At 37.4% G+C, this 23,938-nt stretch overlaps 3 protein-coding genes across 4 annotated transcripts in view; 1 reads left to right on the top strand and 2 right to left on the bottom strand.

The window, feature by feature from the left end:
- Window positions 1-2,057, bottom strand: part of foi (solute carrier family 39 fear-of-intimacy) — a 50,615-nt gene extending 48,558 nt beyond the window's left edge. Inside the window, exon 1 of the mRNA XM_028177907.2 lies at window positions 1,872-2,057. The gene's annotated coding sequence lies outside the window, so the exon portion shown is untranslated. The remainder of the gene's footprint in view (window positions 1-1,871) is intronic.
- The window catches only part of LOC114245638 (uncharacterized), a 382,194-nt gene that overhangs the window by 78,227 nt on the left and 280,029 nt on the right, over window positions 1-23,938 (bottom strand). The window lies entirely within an intron of this gene.
- Window positions 6,904-23,938, top strand: part of or (AP-3 complex subunit sigma-2 or) — a 29,637-nt gene continuing 12,602 nt past the window's right edge. The window contains exons 1-6 of one of the 2 annotated variants that reach the window (XM_028177926.2): window positions 6,904-7,108; window positions 7,566-7,657; window positions 8,514-8,625; window positions 9,171-9,350; window positions 10,633-10,740; window positions 11,802-12,461. In XM_028177926.2, the coding sequence (XP_028033727.1) occupies window positions 7,040-7,108; window positions 7,566-7,657; window positions 8,514-8,625; window positions 9,171-9,350; window positions 10,633-10,740; window positions 11,802-11,816 (576 nt within the window). In that variant the 5' untranslated portion in view covers window positions 6,904-7,039 and the 3' untranslated portion in view covers window positions 11,817-12,461. Of the gene's footprint in view, window positions 7,109-7,565; window positions 7,658-8,513; window positions 8,626-9,170; window positions 9,351-10,632; window positions 10,741-11,801; window positions 12,462-23,938 lie in introns of those variants that run through there. The other variant, XM_089733706.1, reaches the window with a different exon arrangement.

The raw sequence follows: 23,938 nt of genomic DNA, 5'->3' as shown, positions 1-23,938 counted from the left end.
TCCAAAAAGTGTATCATAGCAATTAAGACTTCAATCATTTGTCTCGAGTTGGATAGTGGCTTGTAATTAAAATGTTCAGTTCCTGGGAGTCTGCTTGCCTTATCAAACAACAAATTGTATTTTAAAGGTTCTGTTTTGAGCTACAATGGCATACACTCGGTAGGGTTAGCACGGACCTGGCATTACTGAAGCTCAAAGAGGTCAGTATTGTTACACTCACTTTAACAAATAATTACAGAAATAATTACATTGAAATAATAAGTCTTGAGGAAAACAAAAAACAATTTCAGCATAGAATTGAGATTGTGATGACATTTTATTTCTTGATACAGAGGATAAACAAACACCTTTCCTATCTTTAGTCTTTTGATCTAATTAGCTTAAAATGTGCTTCTATTTTGTCATAATAGATGTTATCTACATCAAAGAGCATTGTAAATTTAGGCCAAATAAAATCTATTAATTATGTCATAAGCTGTGTAAGCTAAGTAAAATTCAACACTTATTTATTCAGATGTTTGCCTAAATTATAAAAATGAAGTAGTACTTAATTATTAATTTAATTCTGTTTAAGATATACAAAATTAATGAAAACTGGTTTTGTTGTTAAGTGGTTACTAGATTTCTTGGACATCACAATATGAATCATGTTGACAGCCTGGAGAGTAGGTACTGCCACCCTCCATATTTCTGTAGTGAAATAGGTTTGAAGGATTGTGTAAACTAAAAACCGTGACTTAACACTCATATCTTGAGGTATATGACCGCATTCACATTGTTGATGTCTATGGACTCTGCTAACCACTTGACAGAAGATGGGCCGTAAGCTTGTCCAAACATCTAAACAACCAGAAAACATACAACTAGGAGGTCTGACTGCTTGAAGAATGAAATGTAAAGGGAGAATATTTAGCAGTAGGCAGCTGCTTGACTGTGACCCTGGTATTGCTGATGTCCATAAGCGACAGTGACCATTCATCATCAGGCCGGCTGTATAATCATCTACCTACTTCTTCTTCTTTTTCTTCACCTTAGGGTCGGCCTGGCTAATTTTTCTCTCCATTCTCTTCTATTAGCCGTCATCTCAACACTCATTCCTCTCTCTCTCGTATCATCATTCACACCGTCCATCCATATCTTTTTCGGTCGACCTCTTCCCCCTCTACCTTGCACTACCATTTCCATACATCTCTAGTCACATGTATCTTCTCTCTACTCATAACATGTCCATACCTAATTACCTCTTTAATTTGTTGATTACCAGGGCTACTTTCACACTTCCTCTGCCATCATCATCTACCTACAATGTCAATAAAACAGTATCATCATGTGATGCATACATTTAAGCATTCAATACACCCTCAACAACATAGTTTACTTATCTTATTTGTAAAAGTAGTTTTCTACATAATTAATTAATCTTAAATTAAAATAAATTGAATACCTAAATTATTTCAAATAGAATAATTCTGAAACTAGATCAAGAGCATTCTGCGTGAATTTTTTTATTTCAAGCCAACATTACGGAGTTATTTATGCAAATATGATAAACAATAATATAAGTATCTTCAACACTGCTCACGTTTTATAGTCCAGCGATCACTTTCCATTATAAAAGTTGACACCGCAGCGTGATCCGAATGTAATTTAAAAGCCACAAAGCGTTGCAAAATATTCTGAAGAAACTTAAAATTATGGATTTTTTTTCCAATTTAAGTATTTTGTTTTGTCTATAATGTGGTTTATGAATAACTTTAATTTTTACCTAGATTATTATCGGCCATACGACACCGCTTCAGAGGCACGGCACCGGCCACCCAAATAAGTCAACATTCAACAAAATATGCCATTTCCATTTGACATATACTTACCAATTTCCCGCTGCTGAAGTCGTGAGACCACTATTACGTGTTTTCATAAAACACTACACTATTTAATCGTTATAAGATATAGCACTAGACACGAATTTCACACAACATTTAAAACATTTTTGCAAATTTCTATTCATTTAATCGCAAACTACAGCTTGTCTCGTTCACACTTTACGTTTTTTTATTAATTGTTTTACGGCTAATGGGTATTCGTAGTTTTGGCCTTTCTAAATTATTACAAGGGCGGCAATATGCTGAGACTTCAACGGCGTTTGATTAGACAGTGGAAGTCTTAAACAACTGTCATTTTCATTTTACACAACTGTACTTAAATATTAATGAAATTACTAAATTAAAAAAGCTTCATCGACGCTTTCGTTATCCTGTTTTCTAGAAATAAGCCATGGACATGACGGGAGTGGGGCTTACTATTTTTTAATCAATAAGTAGAGTGCTAAGGAAGTTAGGGTGGGTAATGCAAGATACCCGGTCGGCGGTGTATCGCGTACCGACCCGGCAGGCTGGCCTGGCTGGTCTGGTAGGGACGCCGTACCGCGGAGACCAACGTCGTTGGTCGTCGACTATCACCTCGACGACCCGTCGGTCAGGCGTTCTCGGGGTGGCGCCGCGTGTCTGGTTGTTGTGTTGACCGCGGGAACCTCCCAACTCTGACCGGATTCTGACCCCGGACGGAGATCAGACGTCGGGCGTAAGAGTGCAGGGGAGTCGTTTAGTGGATGGGCCCTAAAGTCCCACATACCCCGCGCGCCCCTTAGGCGCGCGGACCTCGTAGGAGGATCGGCCCCCGGCCCAAAAAAAAAAGAAGGGTAATCCAAGATCAAAAAGTGGCATTAGTCTTTGCCGTTGAACTCATAGCTACGATGTTCGATTGTTAGAACGAAATATTGTTGTTTGCTTGCGAGATCTACGGTTAATATTGATGCCCGATAATGTTGGGGGCCTGTTGTTGGGGCTGCAGCTATTTTAATAGAAATGATATTGCACAGCGACGGGAAAGTAAGTAACATTAATGAAATTTTTAATTTTAATATTTGCATGGTCTTCAATACAACATAAATTAATCTAAGAGATATATTCGAATAATTGGATATTTTTGCCTTTTCAGTGCTAGGTTATTATTACTGTCGTTATTATCACTGACAAGGCAAATTTATATTGAGTCAATAACTAACGTCAGTGCGCTACCGAGTCAGTGCTGACCTGGCATTGCCATCGTGTAAATTGATTTCACGTCAGTACAGTACTGTCGCGTCAGTACTGACTTCAATATTCTCGCTTCATATTTTTCGGCGTCAGTCCGCTCCCCCGCCACCCACGCCAGCGCTACTGACGCCGTGTAAATGCCGAAGTAAGTCACTGCCGCTTTATTGTACTGTGACCGCGCTGTGTTGCACCACATCACAAAATGACGCTAAAAGTAAATGACACGAAGAACTTAAAGATTATTAGAATTTAAAGATTGTAGTCATCGTGGCCTAAAGGATAAAACGTCCGGTGCATTCGTATGCAGCGATGCACCGGTGTTCGAATCCCGCAGGCGGGTACCAATTTTTCTAATAAAATACGTACTCAACAAATGTTCACGAGTGTCTTCCACGGTGAAGGAATAACATCGTGTAATAAAAATGAAACCCGCAAAATTATAATTTGCGTAATCACTGGTGGTAGGACCTCTTGGGAGTCCGCACGGGTTGGTACTACCACCCCGCCTATTTCCGCCGTGAAGCAGTAATGCGTTTCAGTTTGAAGGGTAGGGTAGCCGTTGTAATTATACTGAGACCTTATAACTTATATCTCAAGATGGGTGGCGCATTTACGTTGTAGATGTCTATGGGCTCCAGTAAACACTTAACATTAAGTGGACTGAGAGCTCGTCCATCCACCTAAGCAATAAAAAAAAATTATTATATTGAGATTGAAGTTCACAAGTTGTTTATAGTTCGAATGAAAGTCTTTTCACTTCACAATAGTTTATTTAACTGTTATAATAAATCAAAAACGAAAATTTTCGGGTGCACAAAAATAAAACTTAAATATGAGATCGCGTGATATTGAGACGTGGTGGCCGAGTTGAAATTGTGCGTGCGTTCGCCGTCAGATCGTGGCTCGACTAGTCGCTGCGACCGAGCGCAAGCGATTTTGTATTTTACAATACGAGTACGAGTTACAATACGAGGTATCGTTCCTACACTACTCCCCCGCTGAGACCGAAGGTTATTGAGGTCGATAGTAGTCTGGAAAGTGTACGGTCCGGCCTGATGTCGTCTTCATTGAAGGGGTTGGATTAACTGCAGGTGGAATAGTGCTGATGTTGGTGTTCCCCGTTTTGGCATCCTCTTTGGCCATGTGTGCTGCTTTCAGGCGGTCAATGGAAACAGTCGTTTCTCTTTCGTTTGTAAGAATTTTAAAAGTTTTGTTTCCTCTTTCAATGACTTTATAGGGGCCGGTGTATGGAGCTTCCAGTGAACGCCTGACTGCATCTTGCCGGAGAAATACGTACTCTGCCGTTGCCAGGTCTTTTGGTATGTAGAATGCTTTCTGACCGTGTCTACTTGCAGATTCTGAAGACAGCTTTGCCATTTGGAGTCTGAGTCGCGATGCGAAGTCGGTTATGTCGAGTGCTGGTATGGCGTTGGATGGTACGAAGAATTCGCATGGCAGTCGTAAGGGTTCCCCGTAAACCAGCTCCGCTGCTGAAGCTTTGATGTCTTCCTTCCATGCGCTGCGGATCCCCAGGAGTACGAGAGGTAGAACTTCCGTCCAACTGGAGTTCCGGTGACATCTAATGGCCGCCTTCAACTGTCGATGGAGCCGTTCCACCATCCCATTGCAGGCGGGGTGATAGGCTGTGGTAGGACGATGCTGTGTACCCAGAATGTTTGTGACGCTGCGGAAGAGCTCGCTTTGAAACTGACGTCCTCTGTCCGTCGTGACGCGATGTGGGCAGCCGAAGCGGGACACCCAGCCAGCGACGAAGGCGCGGGCACATGCTTCCGCCGTGATGTCTTCGAGAGGGTATGCCTCAGGCCATCGAGTAAAACGGTCGATGACCGTGAGGCAGTACCTAAAGCCACCTGAAATCGGTAATGGTCCCACGATGTCCATATGGACATGAGAAAAGCGTTGGGAAGGAACAGGAAAAGTAGAAGTGGGTGATTGGGTATGGCGGTGGACTTTGTTTTTCTGACAATCTGTGCATTCACTGACCCACTGTCTGCAATCTTTCTGTGCTGCAGGCCAGATAAACCTCCTCGTAACCATTCTTGCAGTGGCTTTTGCACCTGGATGGCTCAGTTTATGAAGCGAGTCAAAAATAGGTTTCCTGAAAGCTACTGTCATATATGGTCGTGGATTTGGTGTGGAAATATCGCAGTAAATTTCCTTGTCGGAGTCTGATATTTTAATTTTCTTCAGATCTAGTGCTGAACCTTTCTGTAGCAGCTTGTTTAACGGCCGTCTGGTGTAGTGGTAAGTGACATGGTCACTACACAAGGGGGTCGCGGGTTCGAATCCCGCCAAGGGAAGATATTTGTATGATAAATATAAATATGTCTTTTCCAGGGTTATGGATGTATATTAAATATATGTATGTGTATAATAAAAATATTACATTTATATCCGTTATCTGGTACCTGTAACACAAGTTCTTTACGAACGTACCACGGGACCAGTTAACGTGGGACCAGTTAACGTGGGACCAGTTAACGTGGGACCAGTTAACCAACAAATTGTTAAAGAAAAAAAAAGAAAAAAAAATGTATGTGTTAAAAATTTAACGAATTCATATTGTTGTAATTCTAGATCCGAGTCTTGTGATGCTGCGAGTGCGGTGTAGTCTATAATGCCACTAATTTCCTCTATGCGGGAGAACACGTCAGCTACAACGTTTTGGCTTCCTTGGATATACTGGATATCCGTTGTAAATTGGGATATATAGTCCAGATACCGAAATTGAATTGGAGAGCATTTTTGACGATTATGTGAGAAAGCAAATGACAGGGGCTTATGATCCGTAAAAACTGTGAATGGTCTTGCTTCTACCATATGGCGAAAATGGAGTATTGCGTTGTATATAGCCAGCAGCTCACGATCATATGGGCTATACTTTTTTTCTGCAGAAGAGAGGCGTCGTGAAAAAAACCCCAGTGGCTTCCAACTGTCTTTACACTTTTGGTGAAGTGCAGCTCCCATGGACGTATCTTACGCGTCTGTGAATATGGCCAACTGTGCAGCAGGTCCTGGATGTGCGAGCATCACTGCTTCGGAAAGACTTTTCTTGTAGCTATTGAAAGCTTCCTGTTGTTCAGGAGTCATTGTAATGCTCTGTGTTCCCTTCGTTTTAGGTCCAGCTAGTATGTCGTTTAATGGACTTTGAAATTTGGCCGCATTGGGTACAAATCGACGGTAAAAATTGTACTCGCGATTGTGCGATTTTGTATTTTACAATACGAGTACTGAGTACATAGGTATCGTTCCTACAAGATAATAAATCACAAAATTATAAAAATAAAGAAATGCGCGCAACAGCATTACAGAATATTGGCTGCAAGGCGTCTCTCATGTGTCTTGACGCTGTTAGAGCTTGATAACAACTTAAGCAAATCATCATTTGGCTCATTCTCAAAGCCAGTTTGTATTCCCCAGGATCTTTAATTCTCAACTGGGCTAACAACAGAGCTGAGCCACCAGTTTGATCGCTGGCACCTATCCATTTTCTTACCAAAATTCGCTTCTTTTTAAATATTTCTTCTAACATACCAGTTAGTTCTTGCATCATCACAAAGGTACATTTTCTCAATAAATTATTAACTCTGATTTTTTGCTGTTTTCGAGAATTCATTTTTCCACACTGACTTTACAAACGTGTGTACACCATAAGAAATAACCTCGACTACTGACAAAGTACTGACTGCGTATAAATCGTATGGGTCAGTTTTCGGCGCCAGCACTGACGTTAGTTACTGACTCAATATAAATCTACCTTCACAATATGACTTTGATAGATAATCGATATTTAACATCACTGTCATTACATAGTGGTGTTTGTAGTTTAATAATTTTTACAATAGCGAGCTTTACTCCGTTGATTTTACTCAATGAATATTGATTTGGTTTAATTAGTGAACAATACAGAATTTTAGTCCGAAATGATAAAAGCTATATTAGTCTTCAACAACCACGGGAAGCCACGCCTCTCTAAATTCTACCAATATTTCGTGAGTGAAAGCCTATTTGCACAAGTGATACTGATATAGAAAACAAATGATTTCCGGTTCTTCAATTATTATATTAAGCTATAAGTTTAAAACAATCCTAAACTAGTTTACTTAGTTAGTTAAATTGATTGCAAAAGAAACATATGAGTCGTCTATTATCAAAGGTGGCAATCTGTGCATTTGGACAAAAAAATGTTATTGATATGTCAATACAGATTGATTTGAATATAATCGTCTCCTTCAAAGAATACGGTTCAAAACCTGCATTAAATAAAGGTTAATACTTATCCTGTTATTTATCTAAGATGTCGTCCAGAAGAGTTTTGTGACTGCCAATGGAATACAAAGTCAATAATTCGTTTTTCTGATTTACCAATAATTGTCCAAAAGTCACATTGCCGGCTTTGATTATAGTCGACTCATATACACTAATTTTTTTTTTATATCTAAATTTCAGAATGAAGATATGCAACAGCAAATAATAAAAGAAACATTCCAATTAGTCTCGAAACGTGATGATAATGTGTGCAACTTTCTTGAAGGAGGCAGGTTGGTTTATCGTAATCATTAAATTCATATTCTATATTTTACCTTTTAATCTCACAGGCTAAACATATAATTTTGACGAAGCATGTTGCTGATAACTCTGTTTCTATAATCTAACGAAGCGTGTTGCGAATAATAATATGTTTAAAAAAAGTGTTATTTCATAAAAAGGTTAGCTTATACATATTAGTTAAAAGTAATTTATGTATTATCACCTCAGTGCCAATCTATTGTGATGCCAAATTTACTATTAACTAAATAAAAATTAAATTTACTATTAAAATATTAACTTAAAAACCTTATTAAGTGGCTTAATATATTTTGTTAAACAAAGAAATCAAATCAAATAAAAAAAAAAATTCAACATTAATGAAAGTCCATACTTGTTGAACGTCAAAAAGAAATACCGCCAATTCACAAAAACTAGCCTTCGTCCTGAGAAAAACTGGCAAGAAACTCAGCGGGCCTGTTTTTTTTTTAAATATTAGATTTTTTTTTAAATATTCATTTTTACAATGAGTATTATAATACAAACAAAAGTGTCCATATAAAAGTGTAAAGTTTCAATTGAATAAATGGTATTTAATATCTTTGTTAATATATGATCGTCATCTCTTAGAAGGAAGTGATTCCAAGATATGTAATAAAGTCTTGTAATTAATGCCAAAGGCGTTGGAGCCAAATTATCTAAAAGAAGAAGAAGTCCTGTAATAAAAACAGGTATTTTTTAATTTCCTGGCATGGTCCATTTGGTGTTGGGTGTCCAGCATATGGTAAAACAAAATACAAAGTGGAGAATGTCCAAACTTGCTTTGTAGGATAGTTGAATAGAGATTAATAGTATTTATGTATGTTTCAGCCTAATTGGAGGTTCAGACTACAAATTAATATACAGGCATTATGCGACCTTATATTTCGTGTTCTGCGTTGATTCATCGGAGAGCGAACTCGGTATACTAGATCTTATACAGGTTTGTATGATTTGATTTAAAAAAAGTACGCCATACCTCTCGTGAACTCTAATATGTGTAATTTTAATGATAATTGCAATAAGATGACATCTTATCAATTATGAAACAATTAAATTTATGAACAGTCTGTTAATCAGACCTGATTGTAGTACCTTACTAATAGGAGTGGTGCTAGCCATATGCATAAAGCCGAGTGTATTGAGAATTTAGTGATGTGTGTGTGATTACATTTGTGTTCAAATTCTACCACGTGTAAATATTTCTACTTTACTCCTCCACTCTCTCCACTTTCGATCCACCATCCTCCACCACCATTAATTAGCTGATTACAATGTAATAGTGTCATGATGTCATAAAATAGTGTGTAGGACGTCTTGTAAAAGTTGACTTTGCGTACCAAAAATTTAAATTACTTAACTCCTGTAATTAATATTGACTTATCACATCTTACCGTCGCCCATGGACTTCAGCAATGTCAGAGGCAGAGCCAAGCCGCTGCCTACCGCTATTATGATTATTATGGTTGACGGCTTCTGTTTTTACAGGTATTTGTAGAGACTTTAGATAAATGCTTTGAGAATGTCTGCGAGCTGGACTTGATTTTCCACGCTGACGCAGCCCATCAGGTGCTGGATGAGCTCGTGATGGGAGGCATGGTGCTGCAGACAAACATGGCTGAGATACTCTGCAGGCTTCAGGAGCAGAATAAAATGCAGAAAGCTGAGGTACCTATGTTGTGCTAAAAGAAAGTTTGCTGTAATGGACTGACCCTATTTTAGCACATCAAGGGTTTGCCATGAGTGGACGAGCTCATGGCCCACCATATGTTAAGTGGTTATTGGAGCCCATAGACAACTACAATGTAAATGCCGCCACCGTCTTATCCTCTAGACCAATATTTATTTATTTATTTATTTAGACACACCAACAGCAATACACACAAAACATTCAAGCTTAAAATTAACATGTATAAAATTAAGTACTGGCATGTAAGCCAGTTACAGGCATGTACAGCAATCTCTTATAACAAACTATGACATGTTACAGCAGTTTTACAAACAGCGGAAAAATAGGCTAAATATAAATGTTAACCGTACAAAAAAAAATATTTGAAAATAACATGAAAACAAGAGTTAACTACTTAACATTCTCTCATCAATTATAAACAAAGTAACTTGGATAGTAGTTTGTTTTTGAGACCAAATTGATGCACATATTTGGTTATATTTACTAAAAATCTTTGATAAAGGGGATCTTTTGATCTAAGGAGGTTTGTTCTATTTGCGGAAATATGGAAAATTTTAGTCATAGGAAGCCGTGGGCAGTGGCATGGGACGCTAAAGTTGATTTTCTGAAGTAAGTGGCTACAATCTATGATTCCGGAAATTAGTTTTTTTAGGAATATGATATTAATTATTCTACGACGGTTGCTGAGAGATATCATTTTAAAATGTTTAAGGCTAAATGTTAGATCATATGTGGTACGGTAAGATATGCTAGAAGAATGGAATGCCAAATGCCTAGTGACTGCACCCTGTACGCTTTCAATACGCTGTGAGTAAGTACCGTAATGGGGATCCCATATGGCACAAAGTGATAGATAAGTGGACATAAGAGCCTGTAGATAGTACGAAGTCAATGGATGAGCCCATCTTAGGGCTTAATTAAACTACTCATACCATAATTTGAAAAGGGTGAAAATTGAATTAAAAGTCTCCGATACATTCATAAGTGAATATAATAAAAAGTGCAAACTAGAACATTCTCAGATCTTATAAATGCCAAGAGCTCTTGAAAGAATATAATCCATATTTTTGTTGATGCGTTTGATACCGCATGGTTTTTATTGACATTACATATAAAAATTAGGAATCTTTCTCGAGAGATTCCCAGAACATTTTCCTTATGTTTATTTCACAGTCGATAATTTGTTTAATTTTTTTAAGAATTAGGCTCCAGGGCTCTTATGGTCTGGTGGTAATGCGTATGATGTACTGTTACTTCCAGGCCGGCATATCAGCTGCCCCGGCCAGAGCTGTCTCCGCAGTAAAGAGCATGAACCTGCCGCAGCAACTCCGGGACATGAAGCTGCCCGATCTCCCGCAGGCCATCAAGGTGAGTTAGCATGTGTATCTTATACCTGTAAACGAGCAATTCTTGTATATTAATATATTTATATATAATCTGAATCTCGGAAACGGTTCCAACGATTTTCATAAAATTTAGTATACAGGAGATTTCGGAGGCGATAACTCGATCTAGCTACGATTTGTTTTCAGAAAATATTGTTTTATTCGTGTTTTCAATAATCAACTCTTCCCGACATCTATTGGCGAATAATGATACTAATTTTCTTAATTGAGGGCAACTAACCGCTTTAAAGACACAACAAGATGGCGTTATCAAAAAAAAATCATCTCATCATCTAATGTAAGGCCAACCAGACGAGATAAAAAATGTAAACAAAGTTTCAGGAGTAAAAAACATTTCTATTTAAATAAATTATTACAAAGTTCGAATTTTAATCGCTGTCTGTACTAGACAAAGATGATTCGTCGGAAGAGTCCGAGTCAGCTGTGTTTATGATAAAACTATCTATTGTATTATCAATCATGTTGTCAATATTGCTATAAAAATTGTCCTCGACTTTTATAACATGATCCACACAATTCAAACAGGAATGAACTTGTTCACAAAATGGCGGACCAAATGTTGACAACTGCGGTACTCAGTGCTTTCCTGTACCACGAAACACACAACGACAGCTGTTGTCGACCAACTGACGCCATAACTGCGCGTACGAGTGATAAGGACAGAGATAATAATCCCTCGCTACCGCAATGTAACTCAGTTACGGTCCGCTTGTTTACGTTTATTATCTATGCGAGGCCAGTATACATGCAGAAATTGTGTCATTAGCATATTATAGTAACTTGCACAATGACGTCATCGTGTATCTGTTTCAGAAATTTTCAGCAAACAGCAGTTTCAATTTGAAGGGTAGACATCTGCTATGCACGAGAGAGTGTCCTCGTGTCTCAAAGTGGGGGGGGGGGGGGGTGACGTCACCACAATGGCTTAGGGCTTAATGTTTGATTGAATCGAGTCTTGAGTGAGTTTATGTTTGTATGACGGTTTTGTAATTAACATATGTATATATATATTTTTTGTTTCAGGATCTGAAATTCTGACCTACACAACAAGGCGCCTACAACGCCACGCCCGCTACCATAGCCACGAACATAATCAATTCGATCTACCCACAAAACGACAAGTACCAGAACATCCACAAGCCAACGGAGACGTTTGCCAACAAGTTCTTCGGCTCGGAGAGCCTGAGCACCAGGTTCTCAGAGTCGTTCTCAGAGAACTACCAGCAGACCGACGGCGTCACCTTCCCAGAGTACGAGGGTAGGAGCACGGAGGGGTACCAGGACCTAAGCGGCAGCAACGTTGAGTTCAGCAAGAAGAAGGGCAAAAAGAAGAAGCGACGTTGAGTCTAGCGAGGCATCACTCAATGAGTCACCCAGGAAGTTATTTGATAATGAGCACTCATGAGTATTTAAAATCTTCACCGTACAATTCTCGTCTTCATAGTGAAATAGCGTAATATTATCAGTACCATTGAATTCGGATGAAATAAAAAAAAATGTCAATACTGTTTAAACTATAGAAAAGTATTTATCTTATCTTATACCTTTAAACGAGCAATTCTTGTATATAAATATATATATAATCTGAATCTCGGAAACGGCTCCAACGATTTTCATAAAGTTTAGTATGCAGAGGATTTCGGGGGCGATAAATCGATCTAGCTACGATTTATTTTCAGAAAATGTTGTTTTATTCGTGTTTTCAATAATCAACTCTTCCCGACATCTATTGGCGAATAATAATACTATTTTTCTTAATTGAGGACAACTGACCGCTTTAAAGACAAGATGGCGTTATCAAAAAAAATCATCTATTTTAACTTAATTAAAAATGACATTGCACTATAAAATTATCAATGAACTAGCTGTACCCGTCCGCTTGACTGGGCATTTAAAATTAACATTATTATTTCTCACCCCCACAAAGATTCTCATCATTAACGCCCCCACAACTGCTGTAGGGAGTCCAACGCTCATATAAATATTAGCCTGTCCATTAAGTACATGTATGTTCTACATGGATACCAAGTTTCAAGTGAATCGGATACACGGTTCAGTAGTTATAACGGAACATCCGTAAAAACCACTGTAGATATTAGTATATATGAGTCGTCTATTATCAAAGGCGGCAATCTGACTTTTGGACAATGATTGGTAAATCAGAAAAACGAATTATTGACTTTGTATTCCATTGGCAGTCACAAAACTCTTCGGAACGACATCTTAGATAAATAACAGGTTAACTATTAACCGTTATTTAATGCAGGTTTTGAACCGTATTCTTTGAAGGAGACGATTATATTCAAATAAATCTGTATTGACATATCAATAAAAAATTTTTGTCCAAATGTACAGATTGCCGCCTTTGATAATAGACGACTCATATATCAAATCAAATCTAAAATTTTATTCAACATAAATGAAAGTACATACTTGTTGAACGTCAAAAGAACTACCGCCAATTCACAAAAACTAGCCCCCGTCCTGAGAAGAACTGGCAAGAAACTCAGCGGACATGTTTTTTTTTTTTTTAAATATTAGATTTTTTTTTTTAATATTAGATTTTTTTAAATATTCATTTTTACATGAGTATAATAACATAACAATTATTACAATATTGAAATGCCCGGAGCGAGCAACTCATTCCCACTTTGTGCAATCTTCTAGATATGAGTCGTCTATTATCAAAGGTGGCAATCTGTGCATTTGGACAAAAAAAAAATTATTGATATGTCAATACAGATTGATTTGAATATAATCGTCTCCTTCAAAGAATAGGGTTCAAAACCTGCATTAAATAAAGGTTAATAGTTAACCTGTTATTTATCTAAGATGTCGTTCAGAAGAGTTTTGTGACTGCCAATGGAATACAAAGTCAATAATTCGTTTTTCTGATTTACCAATAATTGTCCAAAAGTCACATTGCCGGCTTTGATAATAGTTGACTCATATAGATGAAGCAAGTACCTATACAAGTTAACGCGCAGGTATGCGTATGTGTGCATTGCTATTAGATTCTCTAATACTCTGCGTTTCACCCAACAAATTCCAATTACTGAGTGATTGATTGATTTTTATTGATGTCTCGTCGTAAGAAGTAAAATTAGTAGGGAACAGGACTATTTTTACCGTAATTCTCACGCATTTTAGTTAATCGACTGAGCGCAATTTCTTTTAAATTGACGTCATTTGTGGCCAACACGAGCGGGAAGATAACCGTAGGACGTTATCTTTTGCCATAAATGATTTACAATAATTAGACTTGAGTAAAAATTTAAGTCATTATTAAACTTTAGTTGATTGAAATCTTAACATTGTTGGTACACAAAAAATAATATTAGGAGATAATAGTTTTAATGTAACTAGTATCCCTGGTTTTTACTGATGGTAGTACATCTTGTGAGTCCGCGCGGGTAGGTACTACCCCCCTGCCTATTTCTACCGTGAAGCAGTAATGCGTTTCGGTTCGAAGGGCGGGGCAGCCGTTGTAACTATACTGAGTCTTTAGAACTTATATCTCAAGGTGGGTGGCGGCATTTGCGTTGTAGATGTCTATGGGCTCCAGTAACCACTTAACATCAGGTGGGTTGTGAGCTCGTCCACCCATCTAGGCAACAAACAAAAAAATTCAGGGTATCTAAATAAATAAATTAAAAAAAAACATTCCAAAATATTATTACAATCGTTATTAAGAAAACTCAAACCTTATCTTTAACTGCATATCTATAATTTAAATTCGATTTTGTCGAATGATTGAACGATATTTTAGTCGCAAAAATCACAAGTCACAGATTCAATGCGGACATGAAAAAAATCCGTGAATGTTTTGAATTTTGACATTAGATAGTTCCTTAATAACAAATTCAATATTTTAAACTTTAATGAAAATTAATATTAAGTTTGAACTAATTACTAAGATTCTTTTTTAAGGGATTTTATGACCTGGTAACTAAGGCCTTTAAGTCATGTCTTATTTTAATTTTTAATCTTATTTTTATGAAAAATGATAATATGGAGTGAAATGAAATGAAGATGATTAATTTGAGACATTAATCAACTGGGATGAAATTATATGAAATGAGATGATATGGAATGAAATATAATCTTAGTAAAATGGTGGTCATTTACTAAGATTTTTTCAGTGGCCTTTTTGGAGGATCCCGAGAAGTTGCGTCCAGCGGCTTTGTTTCATTTTCCCACATTTGTGCAGTTTCACAGATATTAAACGGTTAATAAACCACCGTTATTACACATTTAAACCTGAAGAAACACTAAATAGATAAAATAAAACAAATCACACAACTTCACTCCTCGCGTTCCCGCCAAAAAGTCCATAAAATTTTTGCTTCACGTATTAACATACAGATTATACTTGGCTGATAATACATAATACTAAACTAAACTAGACTAAACAATCCGAATAAAAATACTTTTTGAATAAATTGGATCTGACGTCATGTTATTCGTAAAAGATTAGCGCGGTTATTGGTTTAATAGTGAAAAATGGCGCCTGTTCCCGCCGAAACGTGTTTTTGATGTTCTTCTTCTAGTCAGACGACAAGAATTATGTGGCGTCGGGTAAATGGCGTATAAAATCGTTGATTAAAAAATAATAAGATTTACTGTGTATATAAGTTTAATAAATATATTTTATGTTATAACATGACCAATAATGTTTGTTTTATTTTCTACTGTAATTGATTTGAGATTTTTGTGATATTCCTGGTTCTGCGCTTTTGTGAAATGGAAACTATTTTGTCGCCTACGTAGTTAATAAAGGCTTATAGAAAGCATTGAGAGGCTATTACCCTAGCGTGTAGGTGAGCTCTCGGGGTTCAAACCGGATGTGCTGCTTACATTGGCCCTAGCAAGAGCAGTGCTTTGCTGAATCAACTACCAGATCTGAATCGTGACCCACTGAGAAGATCCTTTTTTTACTCGCCGAGCTCTTCGTCGCAAGCGACGTATTCGGCAAAGACTGACCGGTGCTTGAGGTACCTAAAAGCACCATTAGTGCAGTTTAGGCCTATGGCATAGTTTGCGTATTAAAAAAACAAATTTATGATATTTCGGTAACTACATGATTAATCTTAGCAAATTAACCTTAATCATATCGCACCGCCATCTACTTGCGAAATATTTCTGTGGACTTTGATCTTGGAAGAGACCTGATATCAGGTATAATAGCCGGCAAACTTCTTGAGCATTTGTTGACGTAGTGGGGGTAAGTTTGCGCATGGTACACTCACGTGCAAAAACATTATTTACTCTGCGTCATTATGCAATTAAATTATTAAAATCAACATATTATTATGTATTTATTTATATATTTATGAGAACATCAACAAAAAATTTAGGTTAATAATTGTAATAATTTAATCTTGGGGTGAAATAGATATTCCTTCTATTAAGTCAAAACTAGAGCTGTTGCCAGGTCTTGGTTCAGTTGAAGCGAAGCTGGTATTTGTAATTTTTTTTTTCGTTATCATAATCTTGACCATCATCATCACTGTTTTTATCACCCGAGTTGCTATCATCGTGATGAGTCGACATAGGGATCATCGGTGTAGTTTACAACTCGGTCGGCTCGGTCTACTTTTTTGTCTATAATTAATTATTTTTTTGCAGATATTGGATTCGTAGTAATCGAATGTAACTTTTTTCAATTATCAGCTTCCGATTATTTACTGTTTTTTTCCATCTGAAGCCTAGCTCTTTCATAATTCGTCGTAAACTTCATACCGAGCCATTAAAGTTTATATCTTCTTTAAATTTTTCGAAGTCTTTCTACGGTACGGAGTTTCGCTGCTTGTTATGTAGTTATTATGATTACATCTTTTTATTACAGATTGAACGAAACTATCCATTCCGGTAACTTTCTCCTTCCCTGATCTTTTCTTACCCGGAGTCCGAAGCACGGCGAGCAAGCCAGAGCCTTTAGCTTCGTTAATAATGCACCTAACAGTACTCACGAATGTTTTTGTTGCTTCCGAAGTCTGTTTTACTTTTTCCCATATAATTCTTCCCCTGTTTTATAATGAAGCAATATACGTCGTACACAATTTTTCTACCCTTTCTTTTGAATACTACACCAGTTTGTCGCGGCATAGTGTATTTTTTATAAAAAATCAACAAACACTCAACAAATAGCAATGGCAACAAAGTCAACAAACAATTATAACAAATAACTTAACGATTAATAACGATAGACTTTTCACTGTATGCAAGCGTACTTTTGGGAGCAAGCGGAATGAGGGCGCGGTGCGGGACGCAAGGTTCGACTGATCTACCAATAACGCGCTCGATACGATTTCCCCTGCCGTCGCGCCTCACCCTCACCACCAAAGTGATCTAAAATTCGGTTCTGCGCAGTCAAGGTCATTTGCTCAAGAAGTTTGCCGGTTACTATAATCGACATGAAGACATTATTTTTCTTAAGAAGTAGGAAATTTATTGATTAACATGCCCTCTTGTAGCGATATAGCGAACTAAGTGAACTCGACAACGTTTTAATAATGGGAATTGTTGTGCATTGATTTAGCGCCATCTATAAAACGAATTTGATAATATCTAAAACTTGAACTAGTTTCGCTACTCAACACTAGGTGGCATTATTTTAAATATTTTGGTTGAACTACACAGACCCCGATATTCAAGTCGTTTTTCTTAAAATTAGGTATTGTTACCTACCATTCTCAATTATGTTAAATTTCGCGGTTAAATTTCGTGATTACATTAATTCCTCGAATGAATATCTATATTTTATAAAGCATTTCTTATTTCGCTGCTTCCAATGTTTGACGATTTCATAGTCATTAGTCTTCTTAGAATAAGCCGTAAAATCGCAAAATCCGAAAATATTCTCGCATATTCTGTTACAAAAATAGGCAATTAAATTTAAAATATTTATAAATGGAGAAAGACAAAAATACTTCAGTACTAATTCTCATATTATTATTATGTTCTCACACACTCACATAAAAACATATATTTTTTTTCTAAAATACCTAGGTACATGAAAGAATGTCTGAAAAATGATTCATAATTACACAAGCGTTGGACACAATGTGGCATTATTAAAATCAACTGATAAATTACAAGTATGTACAAGCATCGCCTATTTATATATTATCTATATGAAGTGATTAAATCGGCAAGATATTCGTGGCTAATTTAATTACCTACATTATTTACGTACGCACACACATCATCCGTACAGGTCGATACCTAACACCTGCAATGAAACTGCGCAGTAGTCGCAGTATATTCAGTATAGTCGTAGTATATTCGCAGTATAGTCGTAGTATATTCAGACGCTCGGCATTTTATACGCATTAACAGAGAGACGATCTATCGACAGTTCGCATTCAAAGAGCTAAACTACCTGTAAATTGTCGAAAATTACTGTGCACTCGTGTGGTCAGCACACAGGACTGCGAGGGTATGTTTAAGTAAACATTATAAGTTTAAGTTAACTTATAATATATTTGTGATTCTAGAAAGTTACGTTTGTAAAGTCGCGTTCACGTGGATGATCCCTACGATGGCGGGTACCAATTTTTCTAATGAAATACGTACTCAACAAATGTTCACGATTGACTTCCACGGTGAAGGAATAACATCGTGTAATAAAAATGAAACCGGCAAAATTATAATTTGCGTAATTACTGGTGGTAGGACCTCTTGTGAGTCCGCGCGGGTAGGTACCACCACCTTGCCTATTTCTGCCGTGAAGCAGCAATGCGTTTCGGTTTGAAGGGTGGGGCAGCTGTTTTATTGAACTTGAGACTTTAGAACTCATATCTCAACGTGGGGTGGCGGAATTTGCGTTGTAGATGTCTAGGGGCTCCGGTAACTGCTTAACAACAGTTGGGCTGCGAGCTTGTCCACCCTCCTAAACAACTAAAACAACTAAAATCTTTTGCACAGAAAGATGAGTTTTAAAAGGCAACCGAATATTGTGGAGGGCTCTTAAGGAACGCTGTAAGGGTCAGTCTGTGGTCGCCATCTGCCAATAAACGCTATTGATCAACCGAACACGCGTCCAAATATAAAAACACGCAATGACACAGCTTAAACTTTGCAAGGTTCGCTTTTTTTATTTCCTACCTATGCTGATAGCCTTGAGAGGCTATTTCAGCTTCTCTTTGACGTGTAGGTGAGCTCACGGGGCTCAAACCGGAGTGTTGCTAATACTGACCCTAGCAAGAGTAGTGCTTCGCGGAATCTACTACCGGATCGGAAACGCGACCCACTGAGAAGATCCGGCGAGAAACTCAGTGGGCTGTATCTGTAAATTATTGCTGCACTAGTTTCTTATCATTCAAAGCCGCACACGGCACGCCCGTCTGACAATTGCTTTCCTCCCGCACCGAAGTTCCGATCAAACAACGTGCGGCACTGTCTTGATCGCCTTCCTTACTGGTTCCGTTTGTTTATTATTTCAAAGAAATCTTGTAAGTTAAGTAGCCGTGCTCGCTGGGCATTTAAAATAACATTATTATTTATTGTCATTATTATTAGGGAGTCCAATACTCATATAAATATTAGCCTATCCATTAAGTACGTGTATTTTCTACATGGATACCAAGTTTCAAGTCAATCGGATGCATGGTTCAGTAGTTATAACGGAACATCCGTAAAAACCACTGTAGATTTATATATTAGTATAGATGTAGCTTTTGACACATCCTATCCGACCCAAGCGACGGGGCAACGGAAAGCCGCCGTCGCCCAAAGCATGACTTGTCGGATCCTCCGAATCCACTTTCGGTGCTTTTAGGACCCTCAAGCACCGGTTACCGTTGACCGAACCGTCCGACAAGCGAACTAACCCATAGACACAGCCCACTGAGTCTATCGCCGGATCTTTACTGGTGGTAGGACCTCTTGTGAGTCCGCACGGGTAGGTACCACCGCCCCGCCTATTTTTGCCGTGAAGCAGCAATGCGTTTCGGTTTGAAGGGTGGAGCAGCCGTTGTAACTATACTGAGACCTTAGAACTTATATCTCAAGGTGGGTGGCGCATTTACGTTGTAGATGTCTATGGGCTCCAGTGACAACTTAACACCAGGTGGGATGTGAGCTCGTCCATCTATTTAAGCAATAAAAACCACCAGTGATTACGCAAATTATAATTTTGCGGGTTTGATTTTTATTACACGATGCTATTCCTTCACCGTGGAAGTCAATCGTGAACATTACGTGTATTTCATTAGAAAAATTGGTACCCGCCTGCGGGATTCGAACATCGGTACATCGCTCAACACGAATGCGCCGGACGTCTTATCCTTTAGGCCACGACGACTCCAAGCGTTTTCCCGGTCTAGTTCGAGGGTCCGTTTTCCTATTGAAATTCATCGACTTTGCCCGGTTGGAATTTAGGATTCGGAAAGTACATTATTACGATTATTTAGAAGCCAATATAGGAGTTGCGTTCTGATGAAAAGAGAGAGATTTTATCACGTAACATCATTATTCAAATACTTAAAATATACAATTCGCGCGCGCTTAATGACAAAATATCACACGTAATGCCGAAAAATTGGAGAGTTTTTTTTTTCTATTGGCAAACTCACAACAAAGCTTCATATTATTTGGACACCGGCAATATTGTGACATACGTATACAGATTACAGTCCAACAATGCGTTGATTTACGATCGGGCGGCCCGTTTGTCCGTCTCCTGGCCGTCATAGGTGTCTTATACCTGGGTCCCGGGAGGCAGCGGTGCGTCTGAGCGAGGGTGGTCTAAAGTAGTTGAAGTTAACGCGACAAAAGGTTTTTTTTTTTTCGAAGGCACCTTTAAGCGCTTATTAATGGTTTTCTTTGGTGTCGCCTGCTCTGTTTGGGGCTACGTTTGATCTTGTGTTGTAATCAAATCAAATCAAATAAAAAGAAAAAAATAATTCAACACTAGCTGACCCGGCAGACTTCGTAGTGACTCAATCGATAAATAAAATACCTAAACTTTTGGTCTAAAATAAACTTAAAACAAACAAAAGGGAATCCGTCCGACAGGAGACACATTAAAGGGAAAACAAAATTGTTATTTTTATTTATATTCCGAGCATTTTCATATTTGTCTACCTTTAAACCTTCTCTGGACTTTCACAAATAATTCAAGACCAAAATTAGCCAAATCGGTCCAGCCGTTCTCGAGTTTTAGCGAGACTAACGAACAGCAATTCATTTTTATTTAAATAGATAGAAGATAGATTAGAATTTTTTTTAATATTCATTTTTACAAGAGCTATTATAACGTACCTAACTATTTTTGCAATATTGAAATGCCCGGAGTGAGCAACTCATTCCCACTTTGTGCAGTCTTCTATGGCCTTGGGTTGTGGTTTTAAATCGCTTCGCTACTGACCGTGGATTCGCCAGTCGGTGGAAGATAAGACGGTATAAGCGGTAATATAAGCGGCTATGCCGATGTAAGATAGGGCGATTCCTTTATCCAGATAAAATTTAAGCCGAATTACTGCCTAGGGGTAGAGGTCCCAAACGATGGTCGGACCAAATAGTGGAGGAACTGGGGATACCTGTCAGCGACGCACTCCACCAAGCTACAGAACGGGATCGATGGAGACAGCTGGTTGATGGAATCGAACGGAGTCACGATCCTCAGCAGTGAGGGACCGACCGAAGAGAGAGAGAGACTGCTTCACGGCCGAAATAGGCGGGTTCGTGGTACATACCCGTGTGGGCTCACCAAACGCTTCACCACCAATAAGAAGGTCAAAGGATCTCGGTTATTCCGCGACTAAATTTGAAGCAAAAGAAAAATTCCTAAAATTCCAATTCCATTTTATAATATAGGAAACTACGAATTTGCAATAGGAATTCCGGGTAGATAATGTATGTAATATCTTTAATCTATATCAGATTGGTGTTGGTTGTGATTTGAATAAATAAATAAACACATTTACAATCAAACTATTATAATATTGATAGACTATACTAGTGGCATGCGAACTTATCAACCAAAAGAGCTAAATATACCTACACACATTAGACGCTAATTACATATTAGATAATACACTGGTGGTAGGACCTCTTGTGAGTCCGCACGGCTAGGTATCTCCACCCCGCCTATTTCTGCCGTGAAGCAGTAATGCGTTTCGGTTTGAATGGTGGGGCAGCCGTTGTAACTGTACTGAGACCTTAGAACTTATATCTCAAGGTGGGTGGCGCGTTTACGTTGTAGATGTCTCTGGGCTCCGGGGCGGGAACGCGATGAGTGAAGTTGTGTGATTTGTTTTATTTTGTCTATTTAATCTTTCTTCAGGTTTAAATGTGTATTAACGGTGATTTATTAACTGTTTAATATATGTGAAAGTGCACAAATGTGAGAAAATGAAACAAAGCCGCTGGACGTAACTTCTCGGGATCTTACAAAAAGTCCACTGAAAAAGTCCCAGTAAATGACTACCATTTAACTGAGTTTATATTTCATCCCATATCATCTCATCTCATTTCATTTCATTTCACTCCATAATATCATTTTTCATAAAAATAGAATATGTATTAAAATAAGACTTGACCTTAAAGGTTTTAGTTACCAGGTCATAAAATCCCATTAAAAAAATCTGTAATGTTACATTAATTACGTAAATATGTTTCAAACAGACATACCTATTAGAAGTCATAATGATAGTAAAAATAACGTTGTATGATAGAAGATAAAGATGTGGTTGGAATAGTTTGAGGAGCTCTTTGCCTAGTGAGCGAGAATAAAAAATAGACATCTAATTTACGAACAAAGATTGAAGCAAATAATTATTTAAAGAATTAAAACAGACACACTTCGAATGTAATTATGAAATCTCGAAACAGATGAACAAAATCAGTAATGGCGTCTTTAAAAAAGAAAACATGAAAATAAAATAAAATTCTCATAATAACCTAACCCATATATCATTTAGAAAAAACACTGCCAAGCGATAATGATCGTTAACGACACATAAGATTATGTAGGAAAACCTTATAACATCTTATCTATGCAACAAGTTCTATATTCGTTTGCAGTGGACAATTTTTTTTCCAATTTGTTCCATAGATAATATAAAGTCATCCCGCGGCCACGGATTATATTATTTTTTCGTGATATCCAATATGGCGGGGTAATTTGGTGATAGGTTAAGTATAAATAATGAAATTTTAAGGATTTTTTCACATTAGCTATAAAATCGGAGAATTTGTTATCACAAATACACAGTCATACAACACACAGTCTTATGTTCACTGAATTGTTTCTTTAACATTTTCCTAACACTAGAGGTCCCGCAGTAGTCGAAATTCGACTATAATTAATTGGAATTGTAAGTTTGTACACTATTATGATTGTATTTTATAATCATAAATTTCGCCAAGACTACACCATAAAAAATATTAACAAAGACAAACAATATTTAATCTCAATTTGACAACAGACGTCAAGAAAAAAAGTTTGACAATAAATAGCCTATGCATGCGTGTGTGCGTCAAATACATGGTATGTAGTGTGTGTAATGTTTTCTTTATTGATTTAATGTATCTTTTATGCATTATTTAAAAAATATATTAGCATTGTGCACTTCTTCTCTATATTCTCTATAAGTGTGGAAAATTTCATACTCTTCCATCCGCGCAATTTTCGTAAAAAGGGATAGGTACAAAGTTTTTACTTCACGTATTAATATATAGATTTCTTTATTTACCTATAACGAACTGGCAAGATCGTCAACTGAGTTAGATATTTTTACTTGTAGGTTAGATATGTTTAGAAAAATGTTCAAGGGCATCCTCCACATTATTAATAGGTAGGTTAATGTAATTGTTTAATGTATTATTTTGTGAAAATTTTTTGTTCCCCTTATTATAAGTTAGATTACTTTTTGTTATCGTGTTGTTTTGTCGTAATTGTAAGGAACGTTGTTGTACAAATTCAGCACTAATATGTCTTGTTTTTTCGTGCGCACATAACTTATGTTGCAAGCCAGATTTTGTTTCTTTTTACTTGTGTTTTTTTTATGTATCTTTTTAGCTTGTGATGTGTATTGTGAACCTAATGAATAAAAAAATAAATAAAAATTACCTGGCTGATAGCTTCTTGTTGTAAATGGAATTTAATCCAATATCAAGTTTAGTAAAAACAGTGGTAACACTCAAAACTAGAA

This window comes from Bombyx mandarina, chromosome 02 (assembly GCF_030267445.1).
Source record: "Bombyx mandarina strain Sakado chromosome 02, ASM3026744v2".
Lineage (NCBI taxonomy): Eukaryota > Metazoa > Arthropoda > Insecta > Lepidoptera > Bombycidae > Bombyx > Bombyx mandarina.
Note: the sequence above shows the minus strand (reverse complement) of the source record. Positions and strands in the feature narration are given on the sequence as shown.